Raw genomic sequence first — 22902 nt, forward strand, 5'->3', positions numbered from 1 at the left:
TTACCGCCGCCTCAACGACGCCACCACCCCCGACCGGTACCCGATACCACACATACAGGACTTTTCCGCCCGTTTGGCGGGGCGGGTGATCTTTTCCAAGGTCGACCTCATTCGGGGCTACCACCAGGTACCCGTCCGGCCGGCCAACGTGCCGAAGACGGCGGTAATTACGCCTTTTGGCCTCTTCGAGTTCCTTCGCATGCCGTTCGGCCTTAGGAACGCGGCCCAGGCCTTCCAACGGCTGATGCACAGCGTGCTGCGCAACCTCACCTTCCTTTTCGTCTACTTGGACGACATTCTCGTCGCCAGCACTTCCTGGGCGGAGCACCTCATCCACCTGCGCACGCTTTTTGAGCGCCTCGGCCAGCACGGCCTCATCATCAACCCGGCGAAATGCCAGTTTGGTGTAACGGCCGTCGACTTCCTGGGGCACCGCATCACGACGCGCGGGGCCGTCCCGCTGCCTACCAAGGTGGAGGCAGTCACAAGTTTCCCGCGCCCCCGCTCCATCAAGGCCCTTCAAGAATTTTTGGGGATGGTAAATTTCTACCACCGGTTTGTGCCTCGCGCCGCCCAACTCATGCGCCCCCTGTACGAAGCCCTCCGGGGCAAGCCGGCAAGCACGACGTCGCCTGGACCAAAGAGATGGACGAGGCGTTCAGGGCGCTAAGCTGGCCCTCGCCAACGCGACCATCCTGGCGCACCCGGCGCTCGACGCACCCATCGCCCTCACCATGGACGCTTCCGACTACGCGGTGGGCGCCGTGCATGAACAGTGGGTGAACGGGGCTTGGCAACCGCTGGCCTTCTTCAGCCGGCAGCTTCGCCCTAACGAGCGCAAGTATAGCGCTTTCGACCGCGAGCTCCTCGGCCTTTACCTGGCCGTTCGCCACTTCCACCATCTTTTAGAGGGCCGCCCGTTCACGGCGTTTGTGGACCACAAACCCCTGGTCTTCGCCATGGCCAAGGTTGCAGAGCCGTGGTCGGCCCGCCAGCAGCGCCACCTTTCCGCCGTGTCCGAATTTACGACGGACATCCGGCACGTCGCGGGCAAGGACAACGCTGTGGCCGATTGCCTCTCCTGGTCCGGCGCGAACGCCGTCCACCTCGGTGTGGATTTCGCCCGCATGGCGGCCGACCAGTCCGCCGACCCCACGGTGCAAGCCCTCCGGACAGCGGACACAGGCCTGCGGTTGGCCGACGTCCCCTTCGAGGACACAGGCACAGTTCTCCTGTGCGACGTTTCCCTGGGCCAACCTCGCCCCATCGTGCCCACCGGGAGGCAGCGGCACATTTTTGACGCCCTCCATGGCCTTTCCCACCCGGGCCGGAAAGCGTCGCAGAAGCTCGTGGCAGCAAAGTTCGTCTGGCACGGGCTCCGTAAGGACGTCCGCGACTGGGCCAACGCCTGTATCGCCTGCCAGCGCGCGAAGGTCCACCGGCACACCCAAGCCCTGTTGGCACCATTCGACATGCCCGCGCGGCGCTTCAACCACGTCAATGTGGACCTGGTGGGACCCCTTCCCTCCTCGCGGGGCTTCACCCACCTCCTCACGATGGTGGACAGGACCACCGGGTGGCCGGAGGCCGTCCCGCTGGCATCAACAACATCCGCCGACGTGGCGCAGGCCTTCATTGGCACCAGGATTGCCCGTTTCGGCGCCCCCTCGGACATCTCCTCCCACAGAGGCCCGCAATTCACCTCCGAGCTTTGGGGTGCGGTCGCCCAGGCCTTGGGGGTCAAGCTACACCGCACCACGGCCTACCACCCCCAAGCCAACGGCTTGTGTGAGCGGTTCCACCGCTCGATGAAGGCCGCTCTCAGGGCCAGCCTCCAGGACAATGGTTGGGCCGACAGGATCCCATGGGTCCTATTGGGCCTCCGAACGGCCCCTAAAGAGGACCCCCAGGCTTCCACCGCCGAGCTGATCTACGGCCAGCCACTGCGCGTGCCGGGCGAGTTCATCCCTGACGCCACCGGCCCCTGGTCCGCGGCTCGCCAACGCTCGGTCCTCCAGGAGGCCGCCCGGAGATTTGCCCCCGTGCCCACGTCCCACCACGGCTGCCGCCAACCCCACGTCCCCCCAGCACTTCGCACTGCGGAGTACGTTTTTATCCGGAACGACGCACACCGGGGACTGCTCCGGCCGCTGTACGATGGACCTTTCCGGGTCCTGAGGAGGGACGACAAGTCGTTCATCATTGACCTCGGCGGCAAACCGGACCGCATCTCCGTGGACCGCCTCAAGCCGGCCCATTTGGACCTCGACCAACCTCCACGGTTGGCCCTTCCTCCACGACGGGGCCGTCCCCCGTCAACCAAGCCCCCCGCCAGACCATCCACCGCCACGCCACCTACCACCCCCACACGAATCGCCAGGGGTCGTTTCGGCCGGGTCATCAAGACCCCCTCTCAAACTGACTCTCCCGGTGCAAGTTAATTCTGGGGGGGCGCATGTAGCGGTTACCGGTAGCATGACACAATCACCTTGCACCGGCCGATGACGTAACCGGCGGGCGGTTACTTGTCCGGACTCGCCCGGACGTGTCCGGACTTGCCTTGCCCGGGCGGACTCTCGATTTGCATACCACACCCCGTTGAGAGGCGTGGCTGACTTATTTGCATACCACGCCCCGCCTCAGAGGCCTGGCTTTTGTGTGGTGAACTTTTGATATAAATTGCCGCCTGTGTTAACGGGCTATTCAGTGCTTTTGAGTTCTTTCGAGTTGAGCTAAAATAAATAGCTCAGTGAAACTTCGTTCCTGGTGTCGTCCATTTTGTCCGGCTTTATCGTGCGAGCATAGCTCCACAATACTATATCTATCTATAATTCCAGTAATCTCTGTTTGTACGTTTGTACGTTTGTACGTTTGTACGTTTGTACGTTTGTACGTTTGTACGTTTGTTTGTCTGTGACCGCTGTTTCTCGACAACTACCGGTCCGATATACTTGAAACTTGCCAGGTATATTGCTGGGGACCCGAGGATGTGCCTTTTCAAGGTTTGAAATTAATCGGACAAGTACTTACCGAGCTATGGCGATTTAGCCGTTCGCCGTTCGCTTTGGCTTTGCGAATGGACCAAACCATTCATGTAAATAGAGGGGGGGGGGTGTTCTGTGGTCGTTCGCTTTGGCTTTGCGAATGGACCAAACCATTCATGTAAATAGAGGGGGGGGGTTCTGTGGTCGTTCGCTTTGGCTTTGCGAATGGACCAAACCATTCATGTAAATAGAGGGGGGGGGGTTCTGTGGTCGTTGCGAATGGACCAAACCATTCATGTAAATAGAGGGAGGGGGGTTCTGTGGTCGTTACTGCCACGTGGTTTCAAAGTTTTTTTTTGTTGTTGTTGTTTGCACGCATGTTTTTTTGCACCCACGTACGGGCACGTCCTAGTAATACCAATACCATATAATACCATACTTGTAATGTATAATCATCATGTACATCATGTCATCTTGACATCATTAACCGAGGAGTTTAAGGTGGTGAGGGTGCGGGAGTTCATGATGTTGCGGGATTCAAGTGATGCAGTGGTAAAGAATGCTCTCCCAAAGAAGAAGGGAAGTCGGAAGTGGAATGCAAGAGCAGAGGTGGACGAGATGGAGGAGCGGCGAGATGGAGGAGCGGTTGCAACAGGAGGAGGTCATGGGGATGGTACAGCATGAGAAGCATGGCTTGGGGTGGATGGAGCATGAGCGATGGGGAAAGGCATGTGTGAAAGAGAGGAGGAAGATTGTTGAGAGGGAGGTGAGAAGAAAGGAAGAGGAGGGGAGATATGTGAAAGCAGTCGGTCAGGCACAGCAAGGTGCTTGGACTAAGTGGGAAGGTGTGCGGGTGAGGATATTGAAGTGGAAAGAGATTTGGAGGATGGAGCCAATATTGTTGAATTTCCTGTTGCGGGCAACGTATGATGTGCTTCCGTCACCAGTAAACTTGAGATTGTGGGGGTTGTTGCAGGAGGAGAGATGTTATTTGTGTGGAGGTGTGGGAACGGTGCAGCATGCACTGAGTGCATGCTCAGTAGCATTGGCAGCAGGAAGATACAGGTGGCGACATGATCAGGTGCTGGCGGTGGTGGTGCAGATGGTGCAACAAGAGGTGCTGAGATCGAGAGAGAGAGAAGAGTGGACAAGGAGACTGATGGGAGAGAGGTGTGGTTTGTCAGAGGGCCAAGTGTTAAGAGGTGGAAAGAGGAGGAGGTGGAAAGCAAGAGGACTGTCAGATGCTTGTGATTGGCAGGTGGTTGCAGACCTAAAGCCACAATTGGTATTCCCAGAGGAGATCTGTGTGACAAGGTTGCGGCCTGACATTGTCATTTGGTCAGGTGCAACAAGACAGGTCATCTTAGGGGAATTGTCGGTACCTTGGGAAGAGAACATGGAGGAGGTGCACGAGAGGAAGAGAGGAAAGTACATTGAGCTGGAGGCAGAGTGCCGGGAGAAGGGTTGGCGAGTTTCGTGTCGGCCATTTGAGGTAGGGTGCAGAGGGTATATTGGCAATTCGTTTTCTGCATTTCTTGCTAGGCTGGGAGTGTGTGGGACAGAAAGCAGGAGGATGTGTGACAAGGTGGCCCAGGTTGCCTTGAAAGGCTCATTTTAGATATGGAGGAAGTTTATGGAGGCACGTCGAACGGTGCAGGTTGGTTGTGTGTGTGTTGTTTTTTTGTTATTTTATTATTATCATTTTTTTTTTTTTGTTGCCATTATTATTTCTTATTTTGTGTATATGAGTGAGTGGGTGAGGGTGTGTGTTTTTGCATGAATTAATTTTTGCATGAGTGTGTTTTTGTGTGTTGAGTGGTGTATGATGTAAGGGTAGGTGGTTGGTTGGTTGGTGTTGTGTGTGTATGTGTGTATGGGTGTGTATGTGTGTGTATGAATGATCTGGTGTGTTTTGTTGGTGAGTGGTGAAGGGTATAAAGGTGGGTGTTTGAGTGTTCCACCATGTTTGTTTGGTGCTGTGGATTCTGGATGTGGAGGTGTTGTTGTTGTTCGCACTGGCTGGGGGTGGGGGTATGTACGCATCCAGGTGCTGCTGCTGCATGTGGATGTGTATGTGCCCTACTGGCCCACCTTAGCTGACCGTATCGAGGTTGAAGGGCCGAAACGGGATGATGCTGCGGACCTCGACTGAGGACCCGGTCAGTGCCGCACACTTGTGACCAGGTGTGTTTTGAACTTTTATATATATATATATATATATATATATATATATATATACATACATACATATATGTATAGAGGACTATTGATCATACATGAATTATCATGTACAACAGGTTATAGTCCTAAACATTTTGTCATCTTTCATTGTCAAAGTGATACAATATCAAGAAAGTTAGCAGGTTGCATGGATTACCTTTCCACTTCACTCTCACCATGTTGTGGTTTACAGTACCCTCTAGTGCTTGATATGATTGGTACAGAGTTGTGTTGCAATGTTTGAATCCATATACCACAGTATATATGACAATGCGAGTTCATAAATGACTGAAAAGTTTTATAATGTGCATCGTAGAGCATGCTGTACATTCGGAATAATTATGGGTAACTTTATTTCGTGTTTAATAATTGGTCACATAGTTTGGCGGTGGTACACTTACCTTTGGGCAGTTCAATTCCCAGCCCAACTATAAAATTCCACCGTCATACTTCATCAACAGGCTGGTGTTGCATCAATGCAACATGGGGATGTTAATCCATCCATGAGCTTCTGCAACCAATAGCATTTGTTTGGAGATACTCAAGATCCCACAGTTCCTTTTGGAAACACAATATGCCATCATATTCTGATCTACTACTACTTCCTTAAAGATCCTAACTAATCACACATTCTTGTGGGGCCAGCTGGGTAAGCTTATTGTGCCAAATGGTTCATGAACTGGCCAACAAGGCCTGACGTTTGACTGAACATGGCAGGAATTGGTAATTTGGCCAAGATGCAAACGTTACCTGTCCTACCTTTCACGGAAGACAATGGAATATTTGACGCCTGCCAACTTATATGCCCCTACTGGCAGATGGATCGTCCGGCTTAATGCCCTTCAGGTGGACTGTGCACACACTGATGCCTCACCCTGCCTGCGAAACACCAGAATGACTTTTTACAGATGTCAGGATTGAAAATCAGGCTAGGCAGCATGGAGGTGGTATACATACCTCTTAGGATATCCTGCTAGCCCCAATAGCCTGCCCTGCCATGGCCAAAATTCCTTCCCTGGCTAAAAGCATCCAGGGTTAATTATCGGTTACAGCAACATTCACGGCCGAGACCCTTGCGAAGGATAAGTGAGCAATGATTTGCTGCTGTTATTATTTTTCATAGTCGTACTTAAGGTCTCCAGCAATGTTAGGTTTCTGCAAGTTTTGTGGACATTTTGTGGCTTTTGCCTCGGAAGTAATCTTGATTTAAAAAATTAAGTTAATTGAAGTTTGCATTTTAATAGGTTTAGTTTCATGTAAAAGGTCGATTTTAAAAATGTATTAAAAAGGAGATTTTAAAATTGTTTAATTTATTTAATTTGCATGTGCACATGTGTATAATTATTTTTTTATTTTTTTTTTATTTTAAATATTTATATATAAAAAAGGGGGCTGCAAAAGTAGGTATACAGTAATGAAAAACAAAACGTGCGCACAAAACGTATTTTATTGATTTTATACAAGCATATCAATAATAACATATCAATAATAAACATATCAATAATTATAAACATATTAATCCCTCAAATGTTCAAACTGTTTGCCCCCGGCATTCACACACTCCACTAGTCGAGTGTGGACACCCATGCACACTCTGGCACAAAGGTCTTTATCAGCATCAATTTCCTGGCAAGCCTCCCGTATGAACTGAATCATGGCATCAACAGAACGTGGCTTGCGTGCGAAAACCCTGTCTTTTACACATCCCCAGAAAAAGAAGTCCATAGGGGTGAGATCCGGCGAACGTGGTGGCCAGTCAACGGCTCCCCGACGTCCAATCCACCTGTTGGGAAATTCTTTGTCAAGTAGCGCACGCACAGTGAGTGTGAAGTGCGGTGGCGCCCCATCCTGCTGAAAGTAGAAGTCGTCCTGCTGCTGTTGTTCGCGTACCTGTGGTATGATTGTATCCGTCAGCATGTTCAGATACACGTGTTGATCGACAGTCCTGTGCAGAATGATAGGTCCAACGACACCTTTGCAGGACAGGCCAGCCCACACTGTCACCCCAGGTTGATTGAGCTGTTGCTCAATCATGACTTTAGGGTTTTCAGTTGCATAGTACACATAATTGTGCCGATTAACGGCACCCGATAGCTTAAAGTTTGCTTCATTGGACCACACGATTTTGCGCAGAATGCTGTCACCCTGGCTTCGCAAAATTGTAAACGCCGATCCGAGTCATCTAATAAACCATGTATCAATCGTGGCACGTACATTTTCAGTCCTGCACGGTGCATCAAACGACCCAACGATCTGCGTTCAATACCCAATTCAGATGACGCCCTGTTTTTCGATTTCTGAGGGCTCTGGGTAAATGCCAGGGCGACTTGCATTGCATTCTCTGGCATTGTCACGGTGACTGGTCGACCACTCTTCGGCGAGTTGTGGATAGACCCCGTCCTCTCAAATTTGTCACGTATCCGGTAAATCGTGAGCCTCGTTGGTGGAGGCGATGCAAATGTTTCTCGCCACTGCTCTCGCACACGTTCACTATTCTCTGTCTTCCAGTACTGTTTCAAAATCCATTTGCGCTCCTCGTCCGTTGAATTACCAGCCATCATTAAATTTCCACTTCACGTGCAAATAATAGATGTATTATAGAAAAAATTACGAAAATAAAAATATTAAAAATGGTAATAATGATTTTAATGAATTAAATGAATTCTAGTATTAAATGAATCCTAGCATCACTATGATAATACTAGTAATACTGGTATAATCCTTACTGTATACCTACTTTTGCAGCCCCCTGTATATATATATATATATTTTTTAAATATTAAATATTTTGAAATATTTAAATTTAATTATTTTTTTTTTTCTGGATTGTGTTCCCCATCCCTCCAAATCTTTCAATTCCCAGCTGTATGTCTCGGTTGCTTGTTCATTCGTCACTTTCTCTGATGAAATCTCAACTCCGCTTCACTCTTTCTGTTCTTCAAGAAAATGTTCAATTTGTACACTGCTCTGCGGTATGTAATTGGCCCTTAATCTGCAGATGCATCAAACCCAATGACCACAAGCTACCTTGTGTCTTCACCGAAGAGCTGGTTGGTCATCAGGTGCGCTATCTTGGCCTGCTGGAGAACGTTCTCGTGCGGCGTGCTGGCTACGCTTTTCGACATCCTTACGAACAATGTCTGCAGCGGTACAAGATCTTGAGTCACAAAACCTGGCCTCACTGGAGGGGGGATGCAAGGTATACATTGTGTCCATCGTTTACAACAGTTGTTGATCACACTTACATTTGTTTCTGTTTCTTTTGCTCTTTCCGCATATGCATTCACACTGGTCGTGAACGCGACGAGGGAATATTTTTCGTCTGGACATCCCATCACCTCCTGGACAAAGTCCCGTGGGGAATTAAATGAGCTCATTAAATGCTTCCGAGCTATTGTGTCAGAGTAGAATATGATTTGGGTTATGTACAAAGCTTGGTTTGCATAATGAGTTGTAGGATCTCTTAGAGACACAGCGAGCTCTTACGGATGTATAATGTATGGTGTCGGTGATCATAAAAATCCACATTGGCCCTCAAAAACTGAAAAAATCTCATTAGGCCTTGTGGGAGCATTCCACGGCCATCGACAGGGAAAGGGGAGTCTGAAGCTGTCTGTCATTGCTGTCGCAGGGCAGGTGTCGAGACGTTGATGGCCACACTGCCAATCTCTCCAGAGGAGTATGCTTTCGGGCGCAGCAAGATCTTCATTCGAAACCCACGCACGGTACGCTGCTGTTACACGCTTTGGCTTCGTGCTTGGAATTGTTGGGCGATTTGCTGATGCCCAGTGCAGACCCATTGGATTATTGTACTGAAATCCGTTTTGGGGTTCATAAGGAGAGGCTGCAGCTGCTCAGGTCAAGCATGCCAATGCCTTTCTTCGCTAATATACAGTTTGATGTTTATTTTGTGAATTGTAACTCGTTTTCAGGTTGAGTTCACACAGATTCAGGACAGCTTAGGGTTCATGTTCTCAGCGTGATGTTTTCATTTACATGGTTAGCCACATTCCGGTGGCAAGTAGATATCATCTATCTATAATTCCAGTAATCTCTGTACGTCTGTACGTTTGTACGTTTGTTTGTTTGTCTGTGACCGCTGTTTCTCGACAACTACCGGTCCGATATACTTGAAACTTGCCAGGTATATTGCTGGGGACCCGAGGATGTGCCTTTTCAAGGTTTCATATTAATCGGACAATTACTTACCGAGCTATGTCCAAAAAACGATTCAACCAATCAGAGAGCAGCGAACGATCGCGTGTGCCGAACGTGGAGGACACACTCTGCCTCGGATGGCACATTTGAGAGCGTATTCATTTATTTCACGTTTGCAAACTATGTTGGCGTTAAACTATGTTTTAAAACTAATAAAACCGAATTTGCGATTCATTCGCTTTCCTGCGCGTTTGTGCACGCGATGGCGATTTCTTTACCAAACTCCGGAAGCCGTTCGCTTTGGACCAAACCATTGCATGTAAAGAGAGGGGGGGGATTGTCACCGTACTCGCAAGCCGTTCGCTTTGGACCAAACCATTTCATGTAAATAGAGGGGGGGGATATAATTTTAGATATAGATATAGTACGGGCAATGCCCTAGTCTATCTATAATTCCAGTAATCTCTGTCTGTACGTTTGTTTGTCTGTGACCGCTGTTTCTCGACAACCACGGGTCCGATATACTTTTAACTTGCCAGGTATATTGCTGGGGACCCGAGGATGTGCCTTTTCAAGGTTTCATATTAATCGGACAATTACTTACCGAGCTATGTCCAAAAAACGATTCAACCAATCAGAGAGCAGCGAACGATCGCGTGTGCCGAACGTGGCGGGCACACTCTGCCTCGGATGGCACATTTGAGAGCGTATTCATTTATTTCACGTTTGCAAACTATGTTGGCGTTAAACTATGTTTTACAACTAATAAAAACGAATTTGCGATTCATTCGCTTTCCTGCGCGTTTGTGCACGCGATGGCGATTTCTTTACCAAACTCCGGAAGCCGTTCGCTTTGGACCAAACCATTGCATGTAAATAGAGGGGGGGGATTGTCACCACTCGCAAGCCGTTCGCTTTGGACCAAACCATTTCATGTAAATAGAGGGGGGGGATATAATTTTAGATATAGATATAGTACGGGCATGCCCTAGTCTATCTATAATTCCAGTAATCTCTGTACGTTTGTACGTTTGTACGTCTGTACGTCTGTACGTCTGTACGTTTGTCTGTGACCGCTGTTTCTCGACAACTACCAGTCCGATATACTTGAAACTTGCCAGGTATATTGCTGGGGACCCGAGGATGTGCCTTTTCAAGGTTTGAAATTAATCGGACAAGTACTTACCGAGCTATGGCGATTTAGCCGTTCGCCGTTCGCTTTGGCGTTGCGAATGGACCAAACTATTCATGTAAATAGAGGGGGGGGGGGGTTCTGTGGTCGTTCGCTTTGGCTTTGCGAATGGACCAAACCATTCATGTAAATAGAGGGGGGGGGGGTTCTGTGGTCGTTCGCTTTGGCTTTGCGAATGGACCAAACCATTCATGTAAATAGAGGGGGGGGGGGTTCTGTGGTCGTTGCGAATGGACCAAACCATTGTTTTTTTTTTGCAGTTTTTTTTTTTTTTGCAGTTTTTTTTTTTTTGCAAGGAACGGGCACCCACGTACGGGCACGTCCTAGCTTATATATAGTACGGGCATGCCCTAGTTATTGATAAACCCTGTATGAAAGTATTCCATACGAGAAATTCCAACAGTTTGAAAGTATTCAAGACATTTATAAGGATTATTCTAGTGTTACTGTAAAATCATTCTAAAATATACAATTTGGTGTATATCTGCTATTTGGTGTATAAAATATACAAGGTGGGTTGCGTGTTGAGGTGTATATCTGCTATTTGGTGTATAAAATATACAAGGTGGGTTGCGTGTTGAGGTGTATATCTGGTATTTGGTGTACAAAATATACAAGGTGGGTTGCGTGTTGAGGTGTATATCCATCTTAAGATAGCTTTATCGTGGCGTTTTTCCATAGCTGCTTCTAAAAACAAAAGTAACTAGAAGGGCACTCGGTATAGCGCATATCTCCGCCAGGCTCACCTGGTTTTTTTTTGTTTGTTTTTTTGTTTGTTTTTTTAAATACTGAATCGAGGCTCGTGAAAGAGCTAACATTTACTTCACAAACAAGTCAACCAGACAAACAAAATACCCAAAAAGAGGGAGCGGAAGACAAGATGGGGAGAGAAGGGGAAGCACACAAACACAACATCCGAGAGCAGGGAGATGTGTGGAAGGGAGAGGGCCCGGGGGGAGGAGGCATGGGAAGGGGGGAGGGGGGGAGGGAGGGAGAAGTATAAAACACAAGGACACCAAGGACTTCCTGGACAGAAGTTGGTATTTCAAAAAAGTGGAATTGGGGTGAAATTAGCGGGGGTAGAAAAGATCAAGGTTTTGGATGGGGGAAGATAAGAGATGGTGGTGAACAGCTGTTTTAAAGACCTGGAGGGTGGAGTGGGATTGAAGAGAGTGAGGGAGTTTGTTCCAGAGGCGGGAGAAAAGAGGAATGAAGGAGTGAAGGTGAGCAGAGAGTCTTGATTTTGGCAGTTTAACCATAAGAGGGTTGCAGGCAGATCTTGTGCGACCTGTAGGAATATTTGCGGGACAGAGCCCAGAGAGAGCTGGGGGGGGCAAGGCCAGAGAGGAGTCGGTAGAAGACGGAAAGACCACCAACCTGCCTGCGGTGAGTGAGTGAGAGGCCCTTGGAGTTAGCTTCATCGCGGGAAATTCCAATGATTCTGAATGCTTTGGTTTCAACAGCGTGAAGGCGAGCTAGGTGTGAGGCAGGAGCACCAGCCCAGAGGGGAGAGCAGTATTCCATTGAGCTGCGGATGAAAGCCTTGTATGTGGTGAGGAGCTCAGGTGTGCCAAGGAAGGACTTCGCACGACGGAGGATGCCCAGTCGGCGACTGGCTTTGGAGGCCAGATTTGAAATGTGGTTTTCCCAGGAAAGATCATGGCAGATAGTGAGACCCAAAAGCTTGAGTGACAGAACTTCTTGGAGAGGATTATTCAGAAAGTGGATGGGAGGGTTGTCCAGTCGGTCTTTTCGGAGAGACATCGTAAGAGTGTGAGATTTGTCAGGATTGAAAGACATGTTCCACTTGTTTGCCCAGTCTGTGATTTTGTCAAGGTCTGCAGAGAGTGAGGAGGCTGCAGACTGCCGATCTGAGGGATGAAGAATGGAGCGACAGAGAGTAGAGTCGTCAGCAAAGAGATAGAGAGGATTTTCAAGAGAGTCATAGAGATCATTGATGAAGAATTGATGAAGTTTGTATCCCACTGATAGGCTGGATCTGGATTCGGACCTGAACCAAAATCTAATCGACTAGTTCTTGTCACCTAACCAACTTCTCCACCAAGTTTAGTCATAACTCGTACATAACTTTATATGCCTCCGCCAACAAAGTCGCCGGAGGCATTATGTTTTTGGGTTGTCCGTCCGTCCGTACATCCATCCATCCGTACAGGCTAAACCTCGTTTTTCTCAGCAACCACATGTCCGATTGAGACAAAACTTTCAGGGTAGGAGTGACACCCATGCACAATGTTTTTATGATAATTGTGATGTCATGGGTCACGTGGTATGGCAGCCATCTTGGATTAAACGCAAATAATTAAAAAAAGATCTCAGAAACTGCTGAATGGAAAAATGTGAAACTTGGCACATTGTCAAGTACTCCCAATGGGGAACAAAAGCATGATAATGATGACATAATAGGTGAAGTGGTATACAAAACCAAAAATGTTTTAATCAAATTCCTTATCCTAAAAATCTGAAATTGCATGCACATGATCTGTGACCCATTTGCATTTAAATATTAAATTCATGACATCATAGGTCACATGGTTTGGCAGCCATATTGGATTGAAGTAAAATATGAAATAATTATATCTCTGAAACCGCTCACCCTATCGATGCAAAATTTTACAAATATCATCGAACAGCACTGTTGCATATAGTTTGAAAATGATGATGTCATAGGTCACGTGGTTTGGCAGCCATCGTGGATAGAAAAACGAACCTTATCCGATCAACACGAAACTTCACAAACGTGATCCGGTACCCATACATATGCAGAGTGATGGCATCTACCCATTGTGGGACTATGTGGAGGCATATTGGCGACACAGTCACATTGTTCAAGTTTAAATATCATGTTATACAGTCACGTGAAAAAGTACGAACACCCCATGTAAAGTTTTGACTTTTTCAACATATTTCAACATACAGCTATTTGATCTTCATTTCAACAATATTGATAGATAAAGGTGATATAATATAACAAATATCATGAAACATTTACATTTTGTAGTCCATTGTATAATTTAAATAAACAGAAATGCAAATTTCGCATGTGGAAAAAGTAAGTACACCCCCACATTTATCACTACTTAAAATACCTAAAATTAGAATCAGGTGCACCAGCTCAGGTGCAAATGATTAGAACATGGTTAGAGAGGATCTTGGAGGAACCTGTCTTATTTAAACCTCAGACATTTAGTTTGGTTTGCTCTTTGTTGTTGAAGTGTGCGGCGTCACCATCCCTAGATCAAAATAGCTCTCCGAGGCCTTCACAAAGAAGGTTATAGATGCCTACGACTCTGGGAAGGGATTTAAAAAGATCTCCAAACACTTTGAAATCAATCATTCGACTGTCCGGAAGATCATCTACAAGCGGAGAAGATGCCAAACAACTGCCAACTTGTTCAGGCCAAGCCGCCCCAGCACGTTCAGCCCGAGAGGAGACCGCAAGATGCTGAAAGAAGTCTCTAAGAACCCCAGAATGTCATCACGGGACCTACAGGTAGCTCTTGCCACTGTTGATGTCAAAGTGCACGAGTCTACCATGAGAAATAGGCTGCACAAATTTGATCTACATGGGAGGTGTGCCAGGAGGAAACCTTTGCTGTCCAGAAAGAACATCAGGGCTAGACTAAAGTTTGCCCATGAACACCGATGCAAAGACCAGCACTAATGGAACAATGTGCCCTGGACAGATGATCAAAGGTAGAGCTATTTGGCCACAGTACCAGAAGACATGTTTGGCGAAAACCAAAGACAGCATTTGACCACAAGAACCTGATACCAACTGTAAAGCATGGTGGTGGAAATATTATGGTTTTGGGCAGCTTTGCTGCATCAGGGCCTGGGCAGCTCACCATCATAGAATCCTCTATGAATTCTTCATTGTACCAGAGGGTGCTTGAGGATAATGTGAGGCCATCTGTCGGAAAGTTGAAGCTCAACCGAAGGTGGACCTTGCAACATGACAATGACCCTAAACATACCAGTAAATCCACCAAGGAATGGCTGAAAAGAAAGAAATGGAGGGTTCTGGAACGGTCAAGTCAATGCCCGGATCTAAATCCCATTGAGATGTTGTGGGGGGATTTGAAACGAGCTGTGCATGCAAGAAACCCCTCAAACATCGCACAGCTGAAATAATTCTGCATGTAGGAGTCAGCAAAAATTTCTCCCAGTCGATGTCAGAGACTGGTAGACAGTTATAAGAAACGCCTACTTGAGGTTGTTTCTGCCAAAGGGGGCAATACCACCTATTAGAGCCAAGGGTGTACTTACTTTTTCCACATGTGAAATTTGCATTTATGTTTATTTAAATTATACAATGGACTACAAAATGTAAACGTTTCATGATATTTGTTATATTATATCACCTTTATCTATCAATATTGTTCAAATGAAGATCAAATAGCTATATGTTGAAATATGTTGAAAAAGTCAAAACTTTACATGGGGTGTACTTACTTTTTCACGTGACTGTATATTGCTTTTTGCCCTATCTCTCAATGGTGAAGAATCACTTACAACAACAACAACAACAACATGCATTTTAAGGCCATTTTCCCTGCAAGAGCGGGGGTTAGCCTGAAGAATCACTTAGAAATGAATTAATTATCGTATCTGAATCCATCTTCATATCTTCACCAGAATTTAACCAATTCTTCCTTGTCACACACCCAACCAGTCCACCAAGTTGCATCCAAATCCGTTCACAACGTTTTTAGATATCGTGCTATGTATCGGTTTTAGTCATATCACTCAATGGTGAAGATTCACTTAAAAAATTATTGTAACCGGATCCGGATCCTCATCAATATTGAACCAATTCTTCCTTGTCACACACACAATATGCCCACCAAGTTTTGTCCAAATCCATCCACAACTTTATGAGATTTGCTGCTATATATAGTTTTTGACCCTATCTACCAATGGTGAAGAATCACTTTAAAAAATATACTAGCCGGATCCGAATCCGTATCTTCACCACAATCTAATCATTTCGTCCTTGTCACATACGCTACATCTCTGCCAAATTTCATCCGAATCTGTCCACAACTTTTTGAGATATCTTGTGCACAGACAAACAAACAGACAGACAAACAGACAGACAGGGGTGAAAACATAACCTCCATCCACCTTCGGTGGTGGAGGTAATAACAACCATAATGATAATAGCATCTATCTATAATTCCACTAATCTCTGTGTGTATGTTTGTTTGTACGTTTGTATGTTTGTATGTTTGTATGTCTGTGACCGCTGTTTCTCGACAACTACCGGTCCGATATACTTGAAACTTGCCAGGTATATTGCTGGGGACCCGAGGATGTGCCTTTTCAAGGTTTTAAATTAATCGCAGAAGTAGTTACCGAGCTATGTCCAAAAAACGATTCAACCAATCAGAGAGCAGCGAGCTATCACGTGTGCCGAACGTGGCGAACAGACTCTGCCTCGGATGGCACATTTGAGAGCGTATTCATTTATTTCCCGTCGGCAAACTATGTTGCCGTTAAACTATGTTTTAAAACTAATTAAAACTAATTTGCGATTCATCGTAACTGCGATTTGCGACCTTCCGGACAGTCAAATGAGGACGTCACTTCCGGACTTACGTAGCGGCTAGCGGGCGCCATTTGGAGGAGCTGGGAGGACTCAGTCGTGATAGAGTGAGCCTGAGTGAGTATATCAAGACAAGAACAAGATCTAGAAGGAGGTATGTACGGTGCGATTCATATAATATATTGTTTAGTTATCGTCGATGAGGAATTTGGGGGCCCGATTAACTGCAGCGCCATCCGAGCTGCGGCGTCGGGACGATACATTCATTGTACGGTAACATCACGCACTTACGGGCACGTCCTATATATATAGTACGGGCATGCCCTAGTAATATTAATGTTATTACAAAACAATATTAATACTAATAATATCCCATCTCTCCAAGGGGTTTTTCCTCCTTCAACAAACACTATGCTAACGTGTATAAACAGTTTATCGTGCCATTCCATGGGAACCACGGCCCCTACCTGTAGTAAAAATATTATAAACCACAAACACGTACGATTACCTTTTTAAACAGTCGCTATTGCTGTTTAACACTAAACTGAAAGGGAGCAAACCCGGGGTATGTTCAGTTACCAAGCAGCTGGAAAGCCAGCCGTTCCTTATCGATGGTTTTGAATGGAGTGCTTTCTCCAATGCTTCAGCCACTTGGCAAGCGCTCTGCAAGAAACTTCTTAACTGAACACACCTCTGACGTTCTTGAGGCCCGACCCTAGACCTACTGTAATCTCTATGCCCCAGAGAGGAATGACCCTTTCTGCTGCTCCCATAGGGGACGGATGTACTACTTGAACAAATCCCGAAACTGTTAATGTCTCGACCTGCCATTCGTTTATGATTGTGATATTCTTTAGGTACCATTCCGAAAGGATCTTGAAGGAATATCCTTTAGGATATGATCCTCACATATAATTATTGTACTATAATTATGTCCTTTAAGGACATGTTACAGGATTCCTACAGAACGTTTTGGTGAACGTGGAGGAGGGGGAAAGGAGTGTTACTCTTCAAAGCACAGTACATTGATCCTGCTCATAGTGTTAAGGTTTTGGGGAAACGGACGATCCTAATCAATACTTGTATCTTCATTTCCGACAGTATACGACAGATATTTGTTTTGACATGTAGAATCATACATAGAGTTAATTATTTGAAAAGGATGTTAAGCCTGTTGTCCTTTTTCACCTGTGCGAATTTGTGGATGCTTAATATCACGTGATGCCTTTGAAAAAGAGTACACCATTGTGTGTTCACATGAATGAAGGAATGAATGAATGATCGTTTTGAGGCCATTGGCCCCTGCCAGAGCGGGGGTGAGCCTTGCGGGCCCCATGACAATCATGGTTGCTTGTTTGAGGCAATGTTTTATGGCCGGATGCCCTTCCTGACGCCAACCCTTAGTCACCTTTTATGATGCGCACGCATATATGTACACACACACACACACACACACACACACACGATGGTGGATACATCGAGGGCTCTGTTTCACCTTCTGAAACCCACATTTGAACATAGCAACCAATGACACACAGTTTATTTTGGCCTTGATCCTCTTGCTTGGCTTGAGTGTAGCCTAATCCATAGTTGGACATTGGAGAAAGATTTTACGAAGCCATTGCACATGTTCTTATAATGTTTTGTAAAATATGATTATGCTGCAATGGTGTATGAGTGTAATGCCATTGTTTCCAGCTCTTCCATTTAGAAGACCTGAGGAAGAACAGGATGGAGGATCTGGCAACCATAATTCAGAAGATCTTCCGTGGTTGGTGTTGTCGCCGTCGTTACCAGGATATGCGGAAGAGCCAGATCATTATCTCCTGCCGCTATAGAGGATTTTCAGTGAGTTTCTTCAACACTTAACCCACTCCTAAAAACTACTAAGTATGCTTCAACTATTGCTTGTCAGTAGGTTTATCATCTCGATTCTGCTGTGATCCTTCCATTTGTCTTCGTGTCATCTTTGACATAAAGGAGAGTCAGTGGTGAATTTCTTTAAACAGTGATCTCAGGCTTATGGAGGAGTTTACACATATATCACATGCAGGACATTATGACATGTCCATGCACCTGAGTTACAATCAGGAGTTACAATTAGGACAGTATAGCTCGGCAGATAACTGCATATTTTGGCCGAATCGTTCATATCGTGAGACAAGCACCAAATTTTGCAAAAAATATTTAGAAGGGTTTCTTGTTGAAATAAAACATTCGCCACTCCAAAAAGATCAAGATCGCCACCATGATGACAAAATGTATATTCGTTGTCACTCGAGGCCTGTTTCCTCAAAATTTTCCTTTTGCCCAATTTTCGTTTTGAAATGTACCGAACTTTGTTAAGGTTGTTTAAAGCTAAGATAACATATGCTTCTGATTTGTTATTATGTATTTGGTTGTAATCACGCCCATATTTCAAGAAAACAATTGTGATGTCAAAGTCTTGCTTGTTTTCATTCTGCTTGGAATTGTAATCACCAATTGTCGCCTCAAATTTTCCACATCAACAACAACAACAACAACATGCATTTTAAGGCCATTTTCCCTGCGAGAGCGGGGTTAGCCTTGCGGTCCCCATGAGAATCTTCTCCATTTTGCCCTATTTTCTGCATCTCTCCTTGTTAACCCCCTTGCCCGCATTTCTTCTTCCACCATCTTCAGCCAAGTCTTTCTCGGTCTTCCCCGTCCTCTACTTCCTTCTACATTTATTTCCATCACTCTTCTCAACCAGTCACTTTCATCCTTCCTCAACACATGACTAAACCATCTCAACCTGGTCCTCTTCACAGTATCAATCACAGGCAATATTCCCATCATCTTTCGCAATTCATCATTTGTCTTCCTCTCTCTCAACGATACTCCGCACATCCACCGAACCATTCGCATTTCCACCCTTTCCAGCCTTCGTTGCTGCTCTTCATTCATGACCCATGTCTCGCTCCCATAAATCATAACACTTCTCACACATGCAGCATACACATTTCCCTTCAGCTTCAACGACACTCTCCTCCTCGTCAGCACGCCACTCAGTTCCCGAAACTTCTACCATGCACATCTCACTCGAGCAACCGTTGCCGAGTCTGATCCACCTTCTCCATTCAGCATGTCTCCGAGGTAGCAAAATGTTTTCACACCTTCCAGCTTCACGCCGTCTCCAAGATCCAACTCAACATTTCCTCCATCTGCAGCTCCCTCTGTGCACACCTTACACTTGAATGTAGCTGCCACACTGGTTAATGACCCTCTCAGACCACTACATTTTTGATGAACCCACTCAGCGCACATTGTACATTGAATGGAGTTCACTCCGACACCCTTCATGCACACAGCACATGGCTGCTTCCCAGTTCTTTCCACCTCACCACATGCTTTACCACTTGCCATCACCTTCGTCTTTCCGATATTCACCTTCAGACCTTTTGTCTCCATACATTCCTTCCACTTGTTCATCTTTTCCTTCAGTCCATCCATACTTTCCGCAATGAACACCAGATCATCTGCATACAACAACTCCCACGGTAAACCCTCCTTTACGTTCTGAGCCAGCACCTCCATCACAGCTACAAATAGTAGTGGAACCCTATCGAATGCTTTCTCCAGGTCAACAAACCCAAGAAGCAACTTATTCTTCTTCTCCATGTACTTCTCCTGCAACTGCCTCACAATAAAAAGCGCGTCTGTCGTTCCTCTTCCTGGCATAAATCCAAACTGCATTTCGTCGATCTTCACTTTCTTCCTTATCCTCCTCTCCAACACCCTTTCCAATACCTTCATTCCATGCTCCAATAACTTTATCGCTCGATACGAGCCACAGTCCAGAGGGTCACCTTTCCCCTTGTATAGAGGGACGAGGGTACTCAGTTCCCTCTCCACTGGAATGCAGCCTTCTTTCACCGCCAGATTACAGATCTCTGTCATTCTCTTCACGCCCCAACTTCCTGCTGCCTTCAACATATCTCCCACAAATTTTCCACATCAAGAGCCACAATAATAGTGATAGATGAATGTCGGCACGACCAGGGCACACTAGTGACATCACTGCTGTGATACTCAGCATGGGGTTTAGTGTCACCTATTTATTAGGATTTATATTTAGTGTCCCAAATGTTATCTAATTTGCCCCGTGACTTTAGATAACCATGCCTGAATTGACAGGATGTGCCAAAGCTGGAGAGCCGAGCCAAGGATGACAGGGCAGAAGTCATCCGGATGGTGTACAGATCGCACGGGACTTAAGTGACACTGAATGAACGATCGGACAAGGTGTATTGCAAAATTTGTATGAACCTAGTTGCCATAGAGGAAAGTGCATCTGGCTAAAGTTGGTAAAAGGATAAACCCTCGGCCTTAGTCAACCAAGTTTAGAACAAAAATGGAATCGACTTGATTTATAACTGACTGGAGCAAATGTTGTCTCTGTCACCGAGATACAAAGGAGGAGTTGAAGTCACCTCCACAGACTTAGGTTGGCTATACGACCATCACATCCAATGTTCCTCAATACCAAGCAATGCAAGCTCTGCCAATGTTGTTTGACCCTGCCAGACTTGATGAAGGTGATGGTGTAAAACATACACTGAGAAAGAGCAGTGCAACATATCCCCAAAGTTATAGACTCATATCTAACAACACAAAACTGGAAAGGCCAAGAAATAGACACAGGACAACTGATGGTATGGATGAGCAGTGTCGCAGTAAATTCTGAGAGTTGGTCAAAAGGCACCTGAATGTTTTCTCTGTGAGAAAGATGGCTCCCCAGCTGCATTGAGATAGGCTATGATGATGCAGCTTAATGAACGACTGAATCAATGTGCCAGGAATGTCAGTGATAGGAACCTTCTTGCAAAGTTAAACAGAGGAGATGTCGTGGCACAAGAGCTGAGATACTATCCTGCTTGCTTTGCATAATATTGTGTAACCGAGAGAGGGCACACCTTAAGTCATTGCAGGACGATCAGGCAGAGCAAGACTCCATTATTAGAGGAGCATACCCACAAGCATTTTCAGAGCCAGTTACATATATGATGGCAATGAGAACTCATAATGATGATGCATATACCTTGTTCAAGCTTGCTGAGCTAACAAAACTCTACATAACCGACTTCAGCAACTCGGTGTACAAGCGTGAGATGTCAATTCAACACAGTTGAAAGAAAGGTTATTTTTTGAAATGCCCGAGGTGGAAGCCTATCAAAAGGGGCGTGATGTGCTATTGGCTTTCCATAAAGACTGATTCGGCCCTGTGACAAGCAAGTGATTATTCTGATGCAATTCTACTTGCAAAAGCAGCACAATTATTGCGACGCCACATGCTTAATCAGCATTAGTTAGCTAATCATAAGTCGGCGTTTAACGGAGAGCAGCACAGGAAAAGTGTAAGTGATGGCGGTTCTCTGACCACTCCTGCAATTTGTTAGTATGGTACAACATGGAGCTCACATCAAGTCACAGTTACAATTTGGTGCTTATAATACAGATGTTGCTTTGTCTCAGTTGCTTCAGTACAACTGTAGCTCTGGACGATACAAAGAGGATGCACCATCCCATAGACATCACAGGGATCATGAGATGCCCTTTCCTATATACATAGTTCTATCTGTTTTTGCCAAGACCAGAAAAAGACATCTTGTTGAACTTCTCAATGAAAATTCCATCAATGTTTCATATGATAGGGTTTTGGAGATTTCTGCACACCTTGGAGAGGTAGGCAGTATATGGCAAAGTTATAAGTCAAAGATGATATTGTTTGTTCACAAGTTCTTCAGAGAGAGGACCGTTCACAGCAGCAGCAATAGACAACTTAGACCACAATCCCAGTGCAACTACAGCAACAACATCCTTTCACGGAACAAATATTTCTGTCTTCCAGCATCCAAAACCTGAACACAATGGGGAGCTGCGGGAATTGTCTTCTTCAATAGATCAAAGCAGAAAAGTTCACACAGTTGGCAATCTTCCTGACATATTTGCTAATGTTCTGCCTGCTCACTTTATTACACTAAATCCAAAACCTCCAGCAGACAAAACCCAAAATCTGATCATACCAGAAGCTGACTTGTTGTCGTCACACCTTGCGCCTGATTATAAATGGCTTGAAACAGTCAGTTGCACAGAAATAGACAATGATGTTTGTGTGTCATATTATATTCTTGCCCAACTAAAGTATGTGAATAACAACTTTTGTAGCTGTAGATATTATAACGGCACGAAAAAATATCTGAAAACATCTTACATAATTGATAATCAAGGTCTAAAGCAAACTTTGGTACCCTCAAATGCGGCCATCTTGGAAAATGTCCGCCATCTTGGAATTTCAGATTGCAATTGTTTTTTTTTTCTGAAAAAGGGTCTCAAAGTGACCTTACATACCAATTTTTATGCTTGCATTATAAATTTGTCTGCTGGACTCTACGAGTAGAAAATGGACAAAGCAATGTATGCTCAGAGAGAAATTCCAAACAGGCAAACTTTATGAGAGAATTAAAAAAGTAATCAACAGAAAGAATGGATTTGGAGGGGTAAAGTATAGATGATGAGGAGAGAAAAGGAAAAGTCGTTGAGAGATTTGAGTTGGAGCAGGGGAGGAAGGTGCAAGTCAATAATTCATAGGTTTTGTGTACGCAATGCAAGAAACTCATTTTGCTGTGATCCTCAGTTGCGCAGAACAGCGGTGCATGTTCAAAGGCCATGTTTCATGTAACTATGTTCTTGTTGCATCTTCTTCAAATTAGAAAAATAAATTAGAGCAATAATATAAACAACTAGAATGGCACTCGTTC

At 45.7% G+C, this 22902-nt stretch overlaps 1 protein-coding gene across 5 annotated transcripts in view; it reads left to right on the forward strand.

Annotated features, from left to right (window-relative positions):
- Positions 1-22902, forward strand: part of LOC137431711 (unconventional myosin-Ib) — a 246738-nt gene that overhangs the window by 139204 nt on the left and 84632 nt on the right. For all 5 annotated transcript variants that reach the window (XM_078782369.1, XM_068123339.2, XM_068123340.2 and 2 more), the window contains exons 18-20: positions 8203-8403; positions 8836-8929; positions 17819-17968. In XM_078782369.1, coding sequence (XP_078638495.1) covers positions 8203-8403; positions 8836-8929; positions 17819-17968 — 445 coding nt within the window. The remainder of the gene's footprint in view (positions 1-8202; positions 8404-8835; positions 8930-17818; positions 17969-22902) is intronic.

The sequence above is a fragment of the Myxine glutinosa genome, chromosome 7 (assembly GCF_964187855.1).
Source record: "Myxine glutinosa chromosome 7, kmMyxGlut1.1, whole genome shotgun sequence".
In the NCBI taxonomy this organism is placed as follows: Eukaryota; Metazoa; Chordata; class Myxini; order Myxiniformes; family Myxinidae; genus Myxine; species Myxine glutinosa.